The sequence below is a fragment of the Lissotriton vulgaris genome (genome assembly GCF_964263255.1).
Source record: "Lissotriton vulgaris chromosome 7 unlocalized genomic scaffold, aLisVul1.2 SUPER_7_unloc_1, whole genome shotgun sequence".
In the NCBI taxonomy this organism is placed as follows: Eukaryota; Metazoa; Chordata; class Amphibia; order Caudata; family Salamandridae; genus Lissotriton; species Lissotriton vulgaris.
In genome coordinates, this window is record NW_028240614.1 from 41652 (window position 1) to 58068 (window position 16417).

Here is a 16417-nt window from a genome sequence, read left to right on the forward strand (position 1 = left end):
GGAGAGTAGGGATTTTTGGAGTCAGAAGTATAACAAAGTGTTTTCTGAGGAGTTGGGTAGGTTAAAAAATGTTGCACACAAAATTGTTCTGAAAGATGGTGCACTACCTGTCAAATAAAAATTGAGAGGTGTTCCTCTCAATGTGAGAGATGAATTGAAAGAAATGTTGAATGATCTCCTCAAAGAGAACATTATTGAACCCATTGAATCTTCAGAATGGGTGTCCCCTATTGTTCTAGTGCGAAAACCAGATCAAAAATTACGCGTATGCATTGATTTGAGAGCTTTGAATGCTAATATCATAATTGATTGTCACCCACTCCCAAACATTAATGAGTTGGTTTCCCTTTTTGATGGTGCGCAGATTTTTTCAACCCTTGATCTCAGATCAGCGTATCATCAAATCGAACTAACTGAGGAGTCAAAAAAGTATACTGCGTTCATCACACCCATGGGTCTTTTTCAATATAAAAGGATGCCATTTGGACTGGCGTCAGCTGCCTCTGTTTTTCAGAGGGTGATGTTTCATATTTTTAGAGATTTGGATTCATTTGTCAAATGTTTCAAAGACGATATCTTAGTTTTTTCAAAAAATGAACATGAACATGTATCTCATTTGGATCAGGTGTGCAAAAGACTGGAGAATAGTGGTCTTACTTTAAAGGCACATAAATGTAATCTGTTTTGTAAATCTGTTGAGTACTTGGGGCACACGTTATCAGGTGAAGGTTTGGTTCCCAAAAAGTCTAATGTAGATGCTATTCTTAAAGCTCCAGCTCCAGTCAACAAGGAGCAGCTTTTGTCCTTTTCAGGAATGTGCGAATACTACAGTAAATTTGTAGAAAATTTTGCAACGAAAATGGAACCATTAAGGAAACTTTTGAGACACAATGCTATATTTGATTGGAAAGGTGAACAGGACAGAGCTTTCATGGACATTAAAAGTGATATTGGGAATGCTCCTACCTTGAAACCATTCAGAATGGGTTATAAATGTATTATAACGACTGATGCCAGTTTATATGGTCTTTGTTCTGTTCTTTCCCAAAGAGATGGTAATTCTGAGTGGAATGTTTCTTTTTCTTCCAGGACACTCAATGAAACCGAACGCAGGTATGCGGTTATTGAGAGAGAGTTGCTTGCGTGTGTGTGGGCAGTAGAACATTTTAGATTTTATGTGTGGGGAAGTAGTTTTGTTCTTAGGACAGACCATAAACCCCTAATTCACATATTGTCAGTTGGTGGAGGTTGGAATTCCACAGCGAGGATTGCACGGCTTGCATCTAAATTGTAGGAGTACCATTTTTCGGTTGAGTTTATCCCTGGAAAAAAAAATTTAACTGCGGATTTCTTGTCACGTCTTCCATGTGAAGATAGTAAGGAGAAGGTGAATGTTCTCAAGGAGGTTGACTTTGTGTTGAAAATCTCTGACGTGCCTCCTGTACAATACCAAGATATCACTGAATTAAAGGGGAAAGAGTCTCAGGAGGGAGATGATTTGTATCTTTGTCTAAAGAGTTATGTGCTGGAAGGCTGGCCTAGCAAAAGCAGTATTAGATCAAAATTGTTACCTTTTTTCAATGTGGCTGATGAATTGATGTGTGAAGGAGATTTTTTATTCAAGTCAGGGAAGTGCACTCCACCTTTTGGCGTGCGAGAGTTGATTTTGAAATTAGCACACAAGACGCATCCTGGTATCTCTTCGATGAAACATTTAATTCGAGTGTACTTTTGGTGGCCAGGAATGGACAGATTCATTGATCGTACTGTCAGGGAGTGTGATGTTTGTTGTGAAAGTGATAAAATGCTGAGGGTTCATGTTCCGCCACTTAGGACTTTCACATGGCCCCAGTTTCCGTGGAAAAAAATTGCCTTTGATATTTCTGGTCCTTTTGCTATTTTACCTGAAACTGCACGTTTTGCTCTGGTCATCATTGACTATCATTCAAAGTGGCCAGAAGTTAAGTTTGTGGCTAAGGCTACCACAAATGCAGTAATTAATTTCTTCAGAGAAGTTTTTGCACGAGAAGGATGTCCTGCTACTTTAATTTCTGACAATGGGGTACAATTAGTGTCTGATGAGATGGAGCATTTCTTGAAGAGTTGTCAGATTAAACATATTTGCACGTTACTTTATGAACCCCATGAGAATGGACAGGTTGAGCGCTTTAACTGAGTTTTGAAAAGTTTTGTAACTGATGCTGTCAAGAGTAAAGGGGATTGGTTGAATGTGATTAGAGAAATGTTATGGGCTTATAGAATTACCCCACATGCTACAACGGAGGTCAGTCCTTTCAAATTGTTTAAAGGAAGAGACCCGGTTTCAGATATTTGCCCGTGGTGGTTCAGGGAGCAGTGTAAGAATGTTGTGAAGGATGAAGTTGATATTCAGGAAATTGCCAATAGAGTAAGTGGTAAGCAGGACAAAGCCATGTTATGGTACCACAGCAAGTGGAACACTAGAGAACATGACTTAGAGGTTGGTGATTGGGTCAGGTTTCTAAAACCTGGTTTGATTGGCAAGGGCATGAGTAAGTATGGTAGATCCATTCAAATTAAAAGAGTGTTCAAGAATACTGTGGTTACACAAGATGGTAAGGTTTGGAATTCAAGGAGAGTAGCTAAGTGTCCCAAACAAACCACCAAGTTAAATCAGGAAAATTCAATATATGATGACAAATTAATGCCAGAGCCTAAACATTATTCTGTGGCATCTAGAGTCAAAAATGAGGTACGGATCAGAAATAGACCTGGTTCCTTACAAGATTTTGTGTAACATTCTTCTGTGTACTTATTGTTTTTTTTCTGTTTTAAAAAAAAGGGAGATGTGTTACATTCTGTATTTTATATTCATGTTAATACACAATTTGTATATTTTGATGTATGCCTTTAAGGCATGAGACATGTTATATTTCTGTGTTGGTTCTTCATTCCAAACAGAACTGTGCTAATGTAGCATTCTGTGTTTAGTAGGCAGTTATACCCTGCTGCTTCATTGACAGGAACCTTGCTGTGCTGTTCTTCAATAAACCTCTGGAAAAGTATATTTTTGCCTTATTTCTTACAACTTCACATTCCCCTGACACCTCACACTACCCTGGTGCCTCACACTCAACTGACGCCTCACACTCCACTGACGCCTCACACTACCCTGGTGCCTCACACTCAACTGACGCCTCACACTCCACTGACGCCTCATACTACCCTGGTGCCTCACACTCAACTGACGCCTCACACTCCCCTGATGCCTCAGCCTCACACTCCCATGACGCCTCATACTCCCCTGATGCCTCACACTCCCCTGACGCCTCACACTCCCCTGACGCCTCACACTCCACTGACACCTCACATTCCCCTGACACCTCACACTACCCTGACGCCTCACATTCCCCTGACGCCTCACACTCCCCTGATGCCTCATACTCCCATGATGTCTCACACTCCACTGACGCCTCACACTCCCCTGACGCCTCACACTCCCCTGACGCCTCACACTCCCCTGATGCCTCAGCCTCACACTCCCCTGACGCCTCATACTCCCCTGATGCCTCACACTCCCCTGACGCCTCACACTCCCCTGACGCCTCACACTCCACTGACACCTCACATTCCCCTGACACCTCACACTACCCTGACGCCTCACATTCCCCTGACGCCTCACACTCCCCTGATGCCTCACACTCCACTGACGCCTCACACTCCACTGACGCCTTACACTCCCCTGACGCCTCACACTACCCTGGTGCCTCACACTCAACTGATGCCTCACACTCCCCTGACGCCTCACACTCCCATGATGCCTCACACTCAACTGACGCCTCACACTCCCCTGACGCCTCACACTCCCCTGACGCCTCAGCCTCACACTCCCCTGACGCCTCACACTCCCCTGATGCCTCAGCCTCACACTCCCCTGACGCCTCACACTCCCCTGATGCCTCACACTCCCCTGACGCCTCACACTCCCCTGACGCCTCACACTCCACTGACACCTCACATTCCCCTGACACCTCACACTACCCTGACACCTCACATTCCCCTGACGCCTCACACTCCCCTGATGCCTCACACTCCACTGACGCCTCACACTACCCTGGCACCTCACACTCCCCTGATGCCTCAGCCTCACACTCCCCCGACGCCTCACACTCCCCTGACGCCTCACACTCCCCTGACACCTCACACTCCCCCGACGCCTCACACTCCCCTGACGCCTCACACTCCCCTGACGCTTCACACTCCTTCCTTGGTGTGTCAGCTGCCTGTGTTGCACCTGTCTTGGGTGTGGGGGGGGGGGGAATCCTGTCCCCTCCCTCCTTCTTGTATTCTGTGTGTCAGGGAGGACGGCGCTGCCGCTGTCCATGTTGTTCCTCTGTAGCGCTGTGAAGCTTGGTATGACACTTTACACTACACAATATCCCAAAATAACCACATTTCCAATGCTTGTTTTAGTGCATGATGTGAGCGAACCCTCAACATGGGAGCCGAATGTACATTTGTTTTTAGCCATAACCACGTGTGTCCTAGAAGAATTAAACACCCTTTAAACTAAAAAGCAAGGCTCGGCTGATGGCATGATAGCTGGCACAGCGCCAAGCAGCTGTGACTCAAGGCGCTCTCCTTCCAACCTCTTACAGCTTCTTCCCACCTTCCCTCCCTCCCTGGGTTAACAGTGAAATCCTCCCCCTCACGCCTCTTGTGTTTCTCTCACACAAAAGGTGTTGTAACCTTTGTGTGAAGGGCAGGAGGAGCTTAGTTAGTGGCAGGGGTCAGAGTTCGACAAAGCTCTCCTGGCCCAGCCTCACCCTCTCAGCACTCACAGGCTCGCAGCCCTCCTTGGCACAGCGCCTCGAAGCTCTCCTCGTACAGTGCCTAGAAGCCCTCCTCGTACAGCGCCTCGAAGCCCTCCTTGGCACAGCGCCTCGTAGCCCTCCCCGCACAGCGCCTCGCAGCCCTTCTTGACACAGCACTCCTCGGCACAGCGCCTCGAGTCGCAACGCTCCTTGGCACAGCACCTCGCAGCCCTCCCCTCCTCTGCAAGCGCCTCGAAGCCCTCTTGGTACAGCGTCTCGCAGCCCTCCTCTGACAGCGCCTCGTAGCCCCCCCCCTCCCCCTACTCTGCAAGGACCTTGTAGCCCTCCCCGGCACAGCGCCTCGCAGCACTCCTCGGCACAACGCCTCGAGTCGCAACACTCCTTGGCACAGCACCTCGCAGCCCTCCCCTCCTCTGCAAGCGCCTCGAAGCCCTCTTGGTACAGCGCCTCGCAGCCCTCCTCTGACAGCGCCTCGTAGCCCCCCTCCCCCCCTACTCTGCAAGGCCCTTGTAGCCCTCATCGGACAGTGCCTCGCAGCCCTCCTCGGGACAGAGCCTCGAAGCCCTCCTTGGCACAGCACTTGGCTTCCTTTCTCGGCACAGCACCTCGAAGCCCTCCTTGACACACCCTTTCTCGGCACAGCGCCTCGCACAGTCTGCACCGAGATGGCAAAGAAATTTGAAGAAATAAACGAAAAGCTCTTGGCTGCAGCGAAAGACAAGACCCCGGAGGAGCTGCTGTTCACCCACAAGGGGGTGCTGTACCCCAGCACCCTGTGCAGTCCGGAGACCTTCCAGGCGCTAGAGGCTTTCCAGCTCAGGGAAGACGACCTGCTGATGGTTGCTTACCCTAAATGCGGTGAGTAAATGCACTCTTTTATGCATTTCTTTTTTGTCTGCAACAAAAGCCTGGCCGTGCAGCCAACAACACTTCAACACTGTTCGGCCGCAGCCTTGTAAATAGCATTGAAACGTCACTTCTTGCCTGGCATGCAGCTAAATAATACCCATTATACACTGCTTGGACAGCAAGTGAGCAAACACAAATGAAACTTCATGATTCACCGGCCAATGACTAAATAACACATGTTTTGCACTATTTTTCCAGCTTCCCGCCAAACTGAGAGAAGCTGCACTTACCCATCTTCTGGCAAAAAAGCAGACATTATGCGCAGTTTTGTTACTCAAGGAGAGAGAGGAACTAGAGGAGCTTGCTCGTTTCTCCTGGGATATAGTGGTTAATCAAAGAGAACTAGCTGTGTCTGTATGCTATGTGTCTGCATGGGAATCCATTTGGTTTAGTATGAGGGCCCTCACCCACCAACCTAGTTGGAGACATGCTTCATCATCCGGCCCCACCCGAGGCACCGAGTGCGCCTCAGGTGTGCTGCGACGCCAGATTACTGCGGAGCGGGTTTTTTGGAAGGTGAGTGTGATGTGCAGGTGTGTTGCGTGAGATTTCAAAATTCTGTCCTTCGGGTCCCTAACGGTTACTTTATTGGTGGGCCCCAGGCAGAGGTTAAAAACAAAGGCTTGGGATGTATAGGGGTTGACTTATGGTCTCCCACGTCCAGTGTGGTTGACTAGTTTCAGCCAGGCATTTTTTATTAAACTGGCTTTCTTCAGGACCTATGTGTGGGGGTGTTACAGGGATCTATGTGATTATCAGTGCTCTGCATGTGAAGCACACGCCAAGGTGCTGATATATGTAAGAGGTATTTCCTCTCAGTTTGACTCCTGTCTACAGAGGAAAAAACTCCCTGGGCTTCCGCCGGAGGGCCGGGACTTATTAGCACTTTGGCTGTGTCTCCACACACAGGTGTTCCATCGGGCCTGGAGACACAGCCAAAGTGCTAATAAGTCCCGGCCCTCCGGCAGAAGTCCAGGGAGTTTTTTCCTCTGTAGACAGGAGTCAAACCGAGAGGAAATACCTCTTACATATATCAGTGTGAAAGGGTAATTGTGCCGTCAAGGGTTTTTGTTAAACTGTTGAATATTCAGAATTATATATTATTTTGTGGTCCTAAACATTTGACACCACTGATGCACAATTTGTGTCAGACAAAGTTTTTAGACGAATAGAGCTAATACCAGACGGTAATAAAAAGAGAGAGCAATAGCAGGGTGTATGGAAAAGTTCTGTTTGTTTTAATTATTCACAAAACAAGAATAAAATATACATGGGTATACCATTTGTTGCAAAAGCTACAATAGGAAAAATATCAATAAAACAGCCTATTTGCAGCAATTGTTGTAGCTTATCCACCTATTTACAGATTCTATCATTACAAGCGGTGGAACAAGCGCAGTCGACGTTTCGGTCTCTAGACTTACGTTATGGAGACCATCCTCAGGACAAACAAATCAAATCATGAATACCCTTTCTTATAGATTAATGAAGAGATCTCTGCCGGATTGCTGCTGCCTGTTGAACTGTGAGGATCGCCTTCGACCTTTGTTTAGCCAGGACTGCTGTGTTAAGTGAACTTCATGTAAAAGTGACCGAGGGCCTGCCAATCGTTTAAATATACAGATGATTGCACTCAGCGCTACCATCTACTTGAATTTGAGGCCCATTTAAACTCCATGATCTTCATTAATCTATAAGAAAGGGTATTCATGACTTTTCCATACACCCTGCTATTGCTCTCTCTTTTTATTACCGTCTGGTATTAGCTCTATTTGTCTAAAAACTTTGTCTGACACAAATTGTGCATCAGTGGTGTCAAATGTTTAGGACCACAAAATAATATATAATTCTGAATATTCAACAGTTTAACAAAAACCCTTGACGGCACAATTACCCTTTCATACCTATCGCCCAAGCCCTCAAGGGTATATTGGGTTGCTCATTCTTAGTTGACACGTCTTACATATATCAGCACCTTGGCGTGTGCTTCACATGCAGAGCACTGATAATCACATAGATCCCTGTAACACCCCCACACATAGGTCCTGAAGAAAGCCAGTTTAATAAAAAATGCCTGGCTGAAACTAGTCAACCACACTGGACGTGGGCGACCATAAGTCAACCCCTATACATCCCAAGCCTTTGTTTTTAACCTCTGCCTGGGGCCCACCAATAAAGTAATCGTTAGGGACCCGAAGGACAGATTTTTAAAATCTCACGCAACACACCTGCACATCACACTCACCTTCCAAAAACCCCGCTCTGCAGTAATCTGGCGTCGCAGCACACCTGAGGCGCACTCGGTGCCTCGGGTGGGGCCCGATGATGAAGCATGCCACCAACTAGATTGGTGGGTGAGGGCCTTCACACTAAACCAAATGGTTTCCCATGCAGACACATAGCATACAGACATAGCTAGTTCTCTTTGATTAACCATTATGCGTAGTTTGCCTGGTCGTCTTGCAGATTGCAAAGAAAGTTCATGTTGGACCATCATACAACCGTGGGTCAATGCGCCTGTTGCAGTGTGTAGCGTTTTTGGGCTTTCTTAGGGGAACATTCCGAAACATGAACTTTTTCTGCCCTCCTAGTCTTCACCCTCTCTCTGCTAGTTACCCTAGAACAGGGGATATATCCCCACTGTACAGCAGTGGGAAGCTATGAACACCCTTCCTACACTGGTTAGGAGCAGGATGCTTGCATGTTTAGGTTGTGTCGCACCCACAAGGGCCCTATGAGAGGTACACCATATACCCTGGGGTTCAGCAGAGGTGACTGTAACATGGCGCAGGTCATGCCTCGTGGTACTCGCCTGCCCATTAAGTCTACTACTTCGGAGGGGACCTCCCATACTGTGAGAGTGGTCCTAGGGGTGGGGTGACGCTTCGGCTTGGAGAGTAGCTGGGCAGGGCCAAAACATGATCGCTGCCCAAACAGAGAAGAGATCCTGGATGGGGTCCCCGTACCTCGGAGGTCAGCTCCACCCTTGAAATACCTTCCGAGGGTGCTGAGGCCCCTTTGAGGCCATAGGCCTGAGCGCTTGCCCACTGTTCGTGCAGGGTGGAAGTGGGCATGCCCTTCCTACCCCTTGTAGGAAGAGGCGCTTGGCTGAGGGGGTGAAACAAATCGTCCACCTGTCCTGACAAGCGGGGGCATGCTAGCACCAAGGTTGTGCTGGGTGTGTGTCTGGTCTGCTGGTTCCAGTCGGCCTGAGCCCTCACACCAGTGATGTTTCTAGGCCCGACACCAGCATGCCAAGATGGGCTGGTGTGCAAGGTGGCACCAAGGAAGTGCTTAGCTTGAACCCAGACCACCATGGTTGGCTGGATAAGGCATGGACGCCAGAGGTGTCAGGCAGACACAGGCTGCCGGCCTGTCACTGTCAGCCGGTGGACATGCTGGTTCCCCCGTGGATCCACGTGGCTCCAGGCCCTTTCCCACTGCACCGCAGTGAGAAAGTGCATGCACTCTTCTGACAAATGTTAAGAAGTGGTGCAGACATGATTGTTTGTAAACGTAGCTCAGGCCTGCCATTGTGGCCGGGGTGCGCACTCACACCACTGGTGTGATTCGCCTTCATGTCTGACCTTCTAATGCAGGCCGGTGTGCGCATTCGAATTGGACTGTGTGATTTAAACCTGTGTTCGACCTGCAACCACAGGAGCTGCTATACGCTCTTGTGTGCGTACTCCGGTTGGCCCGTAGCAAACATGGTCCATCCGGAGGAGGCCCATTGCCTCCACTAAGTTGGACGGTGGAGGAATGGGCAGTCACTCACGGGTGTTCACTGTCAGGGTTGCGAAGGGACCCACAAGGGTTCCTCTACAGAGGAGGCTTGCTCTTTCCTTAAGGTAGACGGGGTAGGGGTCTCCTGTATTTCAAGCTGCGATAATGGATTGCAGGGGCGCAGCATCAGGATGTTTTCTATCAATGGATTCATTAGGCCTAACCCATCCCAAGGGTAATGGTGGGCTTGGCATACCTTGGAAATGCCATTTATGGAAAGTGGGCATTACTATGTATCAGTCGGCACCAGAGGCCGAGAGAGCACATCTGGGCATTCCTCAGCGACAGCCATAAACCATTAGGTAGGCAATTGAGATAGCCGACCTCTGCCATTTGTGAGCCTTGCAGAACATATAGAGGCAGAGAGTGTGGCACCTGGCCTCCAGGACCAGATCACGGCCCCCACAAGGACAGAGATCTGCATTCCGCAGCCTCATGGCAGACAGGACAGACATTCAGGGGACACATCTGTGGTTCAAAGGAATACCCTTTGACCCATTCCCCAACTTCAAAGGATCCATGGAGAATAACTACCCAGTGCCACCCCATTAAGAGGAGAAATCCGCTTGTGGGGACACAGGACTGGAGAATCTGGAATGCGTGGTGCACATTGCCAGAGGACTCTGTTGTGCACATGGAGGATAACTGCCCGTGGAAAGGACAGCGTGCCTTCCTGAAGAGTGGCTGACCTAGGACAACAAACCTGCTGACAAGTTACACCCTGAAGAGGTCTTCCAAGGACCAGTCAGCTGGTCTCCTGTTCTCTTGGAGGTCTCAGGGACATCAAAGATCTCCTACAAGGGGCCCACACCATCTACTGGTGATGTCTGGAGAGCGGAGCCCTCTAAGTGCCCACATCGCCTGCTGAAAGCTGAAAAGCGTGGTGTGAGCTTGGAACTACAGAACCATGCCTGGAGTCTGGAGTGCCTAGTGTGGAGCTTAAGAAGTCGCCCGTATCTATGCAGGAACCTCGGCACGCATAAGCGTCTTGTTGGAGGTGAGCGGGTTCCTTGGTTGCGAGCTCCAAAGTGGCTGATTCATCGACTGTGCCGCATTTCCCTTGTGTGCCATGCCGACTTCATGTTCATTGCATGCAGTGTCCAATTCACAGGTTGCGACCCTCGGAGGTGGGGAACACAACCATTGCAGAGTCTCATTCCACCTGGTGAGGCATTGCTGAACTTGCTCCTGTGTGTGCGTTACTGGAATCGTCTGGGGAAACTGGCATCAAGATGTGCAGGACATTGTGCCTCATTTCCAGAGAGGTACGGAATTGAAACTCTACTTTGTGAAAACTGAAGTGTCTGGCGCGACTCATCTTGTCGTGCACCGGACCCTGTGCCCTGTTGGCCAGGGCGCCACCAGAATCAACGTGTATCAGGCGGGGTGTCTCCGCTAGCCGAGAGGCTTTCCTGTGTGTTATTCCCCATTCACTGCTTGTTCTCTCTCCAGCCCATAATGATGGACCAACTGGCCGCTCCCCATCTGGCTCTTCTGAACACTTTTTGGCACCAGGTAGGAGTGACAGTAATTGACTAGGCTGGAGAGACGCTTCTGAGAAGGTTCGGGATCAGGTCAAAAGGCTGCATGACCCCCCTTTACTTCGCAGAATTGGGCTGGCGCCAGAAGACCCTTGTTTGTAATGAGGTGTTGCTCTTGGTCCATTTTGGCTTGGTGGTGAACTTCCTGAGTGGTGCCAAGACCCCCTTTGTTTACGTCTATCTCTTGTTTATACTTACTATCCATCCCCACCTGCTTTCCGGAGACCCAGAAGAGGTGCGACCTCAGCCATGCGTGGTGCTATGTCCAGAAGAAGGGGCTGATAAACTTCCTCCGGGGGGTCATGGACAGTAGGAATGAACTGGAGGGTGGCGGGGGCTTGGAACCACGGTGTCTGCTGAGTCCTACCTATTAACCTGTGTGGTATCAGTGGCACCGCATTAGGGTGCTGTGTGTGTGTGTGTGTGTGAAAGTGCCCATACGGACTGGGCTGGTACCTGTTGCACTGTGTAGCGGTGCAAAGTGAGTGCGAGTGTGCGGGAGGGACCATCTGTGGACCGCCAGGGCTTCATGACACAGGTCAGCAGTATTGGCTTAAATGTTTTTTTCGTGTCCAAAGCATTTTAGCCCACGACAGTGGGTTACCTGTCTTGCCTCGTCGCGCGGTGCTGCTAAGATGTTCTAATTCTCTCTCTGTGCATTTACTGATATCATTGTAGCCCTGGGTGCCTCCTATAGCTGTGTGAAATTGCCTTATTAGGATTGCGGGGGGTGGGATGGGGGAACAACCTGTTGCACCACGTAAGGGTGCTGTGGGGGGTTAGAGACGGGCTTTTAACATGTCTACATATTATCGAGATCTGATCAACACCAATCGGGCCTACTGATGCTAGTAACATTACCAAGTGCGATGTATGCCCAGGCTGCTAGTAACATGTTGCATTGTCTCATATGTATGTTGAATATAAATGACATTTCTCGACATAATGTGTGAAGTCTCTCTTTTGTGTCCTGCAGAATATTTATTGTGGTGGCATGCTGTGCTCTTGCTTTACACATAGCTTCTGAAGAACCCCTGACTGCTCAGTGCCAAGGTACACAAGAGTGAGCATTGCAGTGCAGTGTGTAAAATCACCTGCCCTTGACGGGAGCAGTGCCTCAGCCTGGCTGGAGCATCCCTTCGGCCAACCAGATACTTCCAACAGTTCACTGTTTACCAGGCTGCTGGCTAATAGCAGACACTTTGCAGACTTTGGCCGGAGGTATGCATAAAGCAGAGAAACTTCACTAATTACCGTGCTTCTGACTAAACACCTTGTTAGAAATGGGGTTGTTGGTTGACTGCGTGTTATAACCCTGGTCAAGCAACAGCCACAATCCCTGTCAGGGTGAACCACAACAGTTACTAAACTAACCTGTGCTTAGCTCTCTGATAGCTTGGCACAAATATAGTCAAGCTTAACTTGGAGGCAATGTGTAAATTAACTATGCAGCACACAAACAGTCATAAAGTAAAAACATGACACAAGAAACATTCTATACCAATGTAGAAACCTAGAGTAAATGTTAGTAAATGATTTGACACTAAAATGACAAAATACCAATCAGTAGAACCAGAGTTATGAATTTTTAAAATTGTAAGTAACATCCAATGCCTAAAAGATCAAAGCACCAACTGCTGACATCTAGCTGGGTCTGTAGCTGATGAGAGTGCCACAAGGTCAGATACTCCTTTCAATCAATCAATCAATCACGGAATTTGTATAGCAGGCTACTCACCCATGAGGGTCTCAAGGCGCTGATGGGGTTGGGGGGGTCGCTACTGCTCGAACAGCCAGGTCTTGAGTTGTTTCCTGAAGGAGAGGTGATCCCGGGTCAGCCGTAGGTGAGTGGGGAGGGAGATCCATGTCTTGGCTGCCAGGTAGGAGAAGGATATTCCTCCGACGGTGGATTTCCGAATTCGTGGGACGGAGGCGAGGGCGAGGCTGGCGGATCGGAGCTGGCGGGTGGGTGTGTAGAAAGTGAGGTGGCTGTTGAGGTACTTTGGGCCCATGTCGTGGAGAGCCTTGTGTGCGTGGGTGAGGAGTCTGAACGTGATCCTCTTGTTAACGGGGAGCCAGTGCAAGTCTTTCAGGTGGGCAGAGATGTGGCTGCGGCGAGGGATGTCCAGGATGAGTCGTGCTGAGGCGTTCTGAATGCGCTGGAGTCTTTTCTGAAGTTTGGCTGTGGTTCCAGAGTAGAGGGTGTTCCCGTAGTCCAGGCGGCTGGTGACGAGGGCCTGGGTGACCGTCTTCCTGGTTTCTGTGGGGATCCATCTGAAGATCTTTCGGAGCATGCGCAGGGTGTTGAAGCAGGATGATGATGTATATGTATATGTATATGTGTTTCGATTTATATAGCGCACTTTAACCCAGGGGTCCCAAGGCGCTTGCTTAGGGAACCCTTCCTGGTATTCCCCTGTGAGATATCCCGGCCGGGTATCCACAAGGTGAAAGCCAGGCATCCCGCCGCGAGGGGCCGTAGTGGAGATTAAGCAAGCTATTGCCCAGAGTCGCAGAGTGTGACCCCATGAGTCGAGTAGGCACCAGAGCGAGAATTGTCGACTCCGTGGAATTCTTTGAGCCCGAGACCCGCCGAGGCAGGGAATCGAACCCTGGTCCACGGCCGATCTCAGCTTCCGGGTCTGACGCCTCTAACCACTGAGTCACGCTTCACGCTTCTCCATGAGACTGCGTTCACTTACTTGGTCATCGTGAGGGAGGAGTCCAGGACGAAGCCCAGGTTGCGTGCGTAGTCTGTTGGTTTGGGCGCGCTGCCCAGGGCAGGGGGCCACAAGGAGTCGTCCCACACGGAGGGAGATGGTCCGAGGATGAGGACTTCCATCTTGTCTGTGTTCAGTTTCAGACGGCTGATCTTCATCCATTCTGCGACGTCTTTCATACCTTCTGGAGGTTGGCTTTGGCGGTGGCGGGGTCATTGGTGAGGGAGAGGATCAGTTGGGTGTCGTCGGCATAGGAGATGATGTTGAGGTTGTGTTGGCATGTGATGGCTGCGAGAGGGCTCATGTAGACGTTGAAGAGGGTGGGGCTGAGTGAGGATCCTTGCGGAACGCCGCAGATGACTTCGGTGGCCGCGGAACGGAACGGGGGGAGGCGGACTCTCTGGGTTCTTCCCGTGAGGAACGAGATGATCCACTCCAGGGCCGCTCCTTGGATTCCGGTGTTGCTGAGGCGCTGTATCAGGGTCTGGTGGCAGACGGTGTCGAAGGCTGCTGAGAGGTCCAGGAGGATGAGGGCAGCTGTTTCCTCGTTGTCGAGCAGGGACCTGATGTCGTCGGTGGCTGCGATGAGGGCGGTCTCGGTGCTGTGGTTTGCTCGGAAGCCGGACTGTGAGGGGTCGAGGGATCCGTTGGTCTCGAGGAATGCGGAGAGTTGTCTGTTGACGGTCTTTTCAATGACTTTGGCTGGAAAGGGGAGGAGCGAGATGGGGCGGAAGTTCTTCAGGTCCGTGGGGTCCGCGTGGGTTTCTTGAGGAGGGCGCTCAGCTCGCCATGTTTCCAGCTCTCCGGGAAGGTGGCGGTTGCGAAGGAGCTGTTGATGATGTTCCGGAGTTGGGGTGCGATGATGGAGTCAGCTTTGTTGAAGATGTGTTGTGGGCAGGGGTCGGTGGGGGAGCCGGAGTGGATGGTGTTCATCATGAAGGACCGCTGAACAGGATTTGCTGCTGCAGCGAAGAACGTGGCAAGCGCTGCCACAACGTCAGGCCAAACAGGTAATGCACCTTGGGCGGATAGACAAGCTGGTTGGTCCTGGTCTTCGATCGGTTCCCAGGGCAGTTTTAAGCCTAAGGTTTCTAAGGTTTCTAAGCCTAAAGTTTCGGATTTTATCTATCTAGGTACCTTTAGCACCACCACCACCAGAGTAAGACCTTAGTAACAGCCGAAAACAGTGCTGAAACATGTCAGACAGATCAGTGGACTAGACATGGGACTGGAGGTGAGTTCCTTTCTTGCTGTGTTTGGAAATCATCCTTCATGCTTGCAGAGATTCTGAAGTGGATTATGAAGCCAAGGGGCAAAAAGTGTATACACCTGCACTGATGATTGAGGCAGACACCTCACACCTCTTTAAGCTACACATAAAGCAATGGTGCCCTTTGTCAGTTTAAAACTCATCTTACTCCAGGACTAAAAGGAGAAAGGGAGACAGGAAAACAATGATGAAGGCAGAAAATGGGGTGAAAAAAGAAACTGAAAGAATAAGATAACATCAAATCAAGTGTAGGATAGTAAAAGAAAAAAATAATGACAACCCCGGCATTCAGCAATGAGAGCCTAAGAAAATGTTTGGTGCTCGGCATTAATGTAATTAATTAACTCTCAAAAGATTGTCACCTACACATTTAGCAGCAGGCACCTCTTGTGTTCTTGTTGTTGGCAGCATCATAGCTAAACCACTCTCACATTCACCAGCGCAGTGTAAGTACACCTCAGCCTGGAACGAGTACAAGCAGAACACCCACACACAGAGCCATGCATGTCAACGTACAGGTATCACCGCATATCAAAGTATTGGTACGTTAACCAGTGTTTAAGGATGAGAAGGAAATGGAGATAAAGTTAACTCACAAGAAAAAGGTACATGCACTTCCTGTCTCAACATGAACTTTCAAGAAGTTTTGTCTTCGCTAGGAAATATTGCTACTTTGCATAGAAATACTACTCTAGTGTGGAGATGTAGAAACAGTGAAAGACACCACAAACTCTGGCCAGTAATCAGCATCTACATTGGACTACGCTCACCAGTAAGAACTTTGTACATCCTAGACGTGTTACACTGCCAACACCGTGCACTGAAGAAGGCTCACGTGACTTACTTGTTTATAGTAACAGTGACCTATGGGCTCGCCTACTCACAGAAACTTTATCCTGAGGGATTGGGCCCTTTGTAAGCACACATAAACTTTCTTCTTACACATATTAGAGCTCTGAATGACACCAATCTCCAGACCTACGAGCATCATAACAGCAAACTTACCCTGGGTTATTGTTTTATAAGACAGTACATCGCAAACTCTACAGCATCGCTGTAGAAGGGCAAAGAACAAGGACAGCTGTGCCCAAAGGAGGGGTTACAACTACTCAAACATTGACAGTGCAATAGCCAGCTATAAAACTATAAAAAAGCAACTTATCTAGCTTTCAAGGAAAACAGCTCTTCAACATTTAATGTTTGAAACAGGTAAATAAAGCCCATCCTTTCAAACGTTTGGACATCATTGTTTTTTGTGGAAGGGTGGATTTAGATCCTTCTGCACAAAACTGAGATCCTTGGGTCACAGAGGCGCAAGCAGGATTATGCAAACAGCCCTTATTCAAAGTGAAAATGCACATTTGCATCTTGGATGAG

At 49.1% G+C, this 16417-nt stretch overlaps 1 protein-coding gene across 2 annotated transcripts in view; it reads left to right on the top strand.

The window, feature by feature from the left end:
• The first annotated feature begins 4797 nt into the window (after positions 1 to 4797).
• Positions 4798 to 16417, top strand: part of LOC147672970 (sulfotransferase 6B1-like) — a 195422-nt gene continuing 183802 nt past the window's right edge. Inside the window, exons 1-2 of one of the 2 annotated variants that reach the window (XM_086947845.1) lie at positions 4798 to 5095; positions 5216 to 5672. In XM_086947845.1, coding sequence (XP_086803971.1) covers positions 5480 to 5672 — 193 coding nt within the window. In that variant the 5' untranslated portion in view covers positions 4798 to 5095; positions 5216 to 5479. The other variant, XM_086947846.1, reaches the window with a different exon arrangement.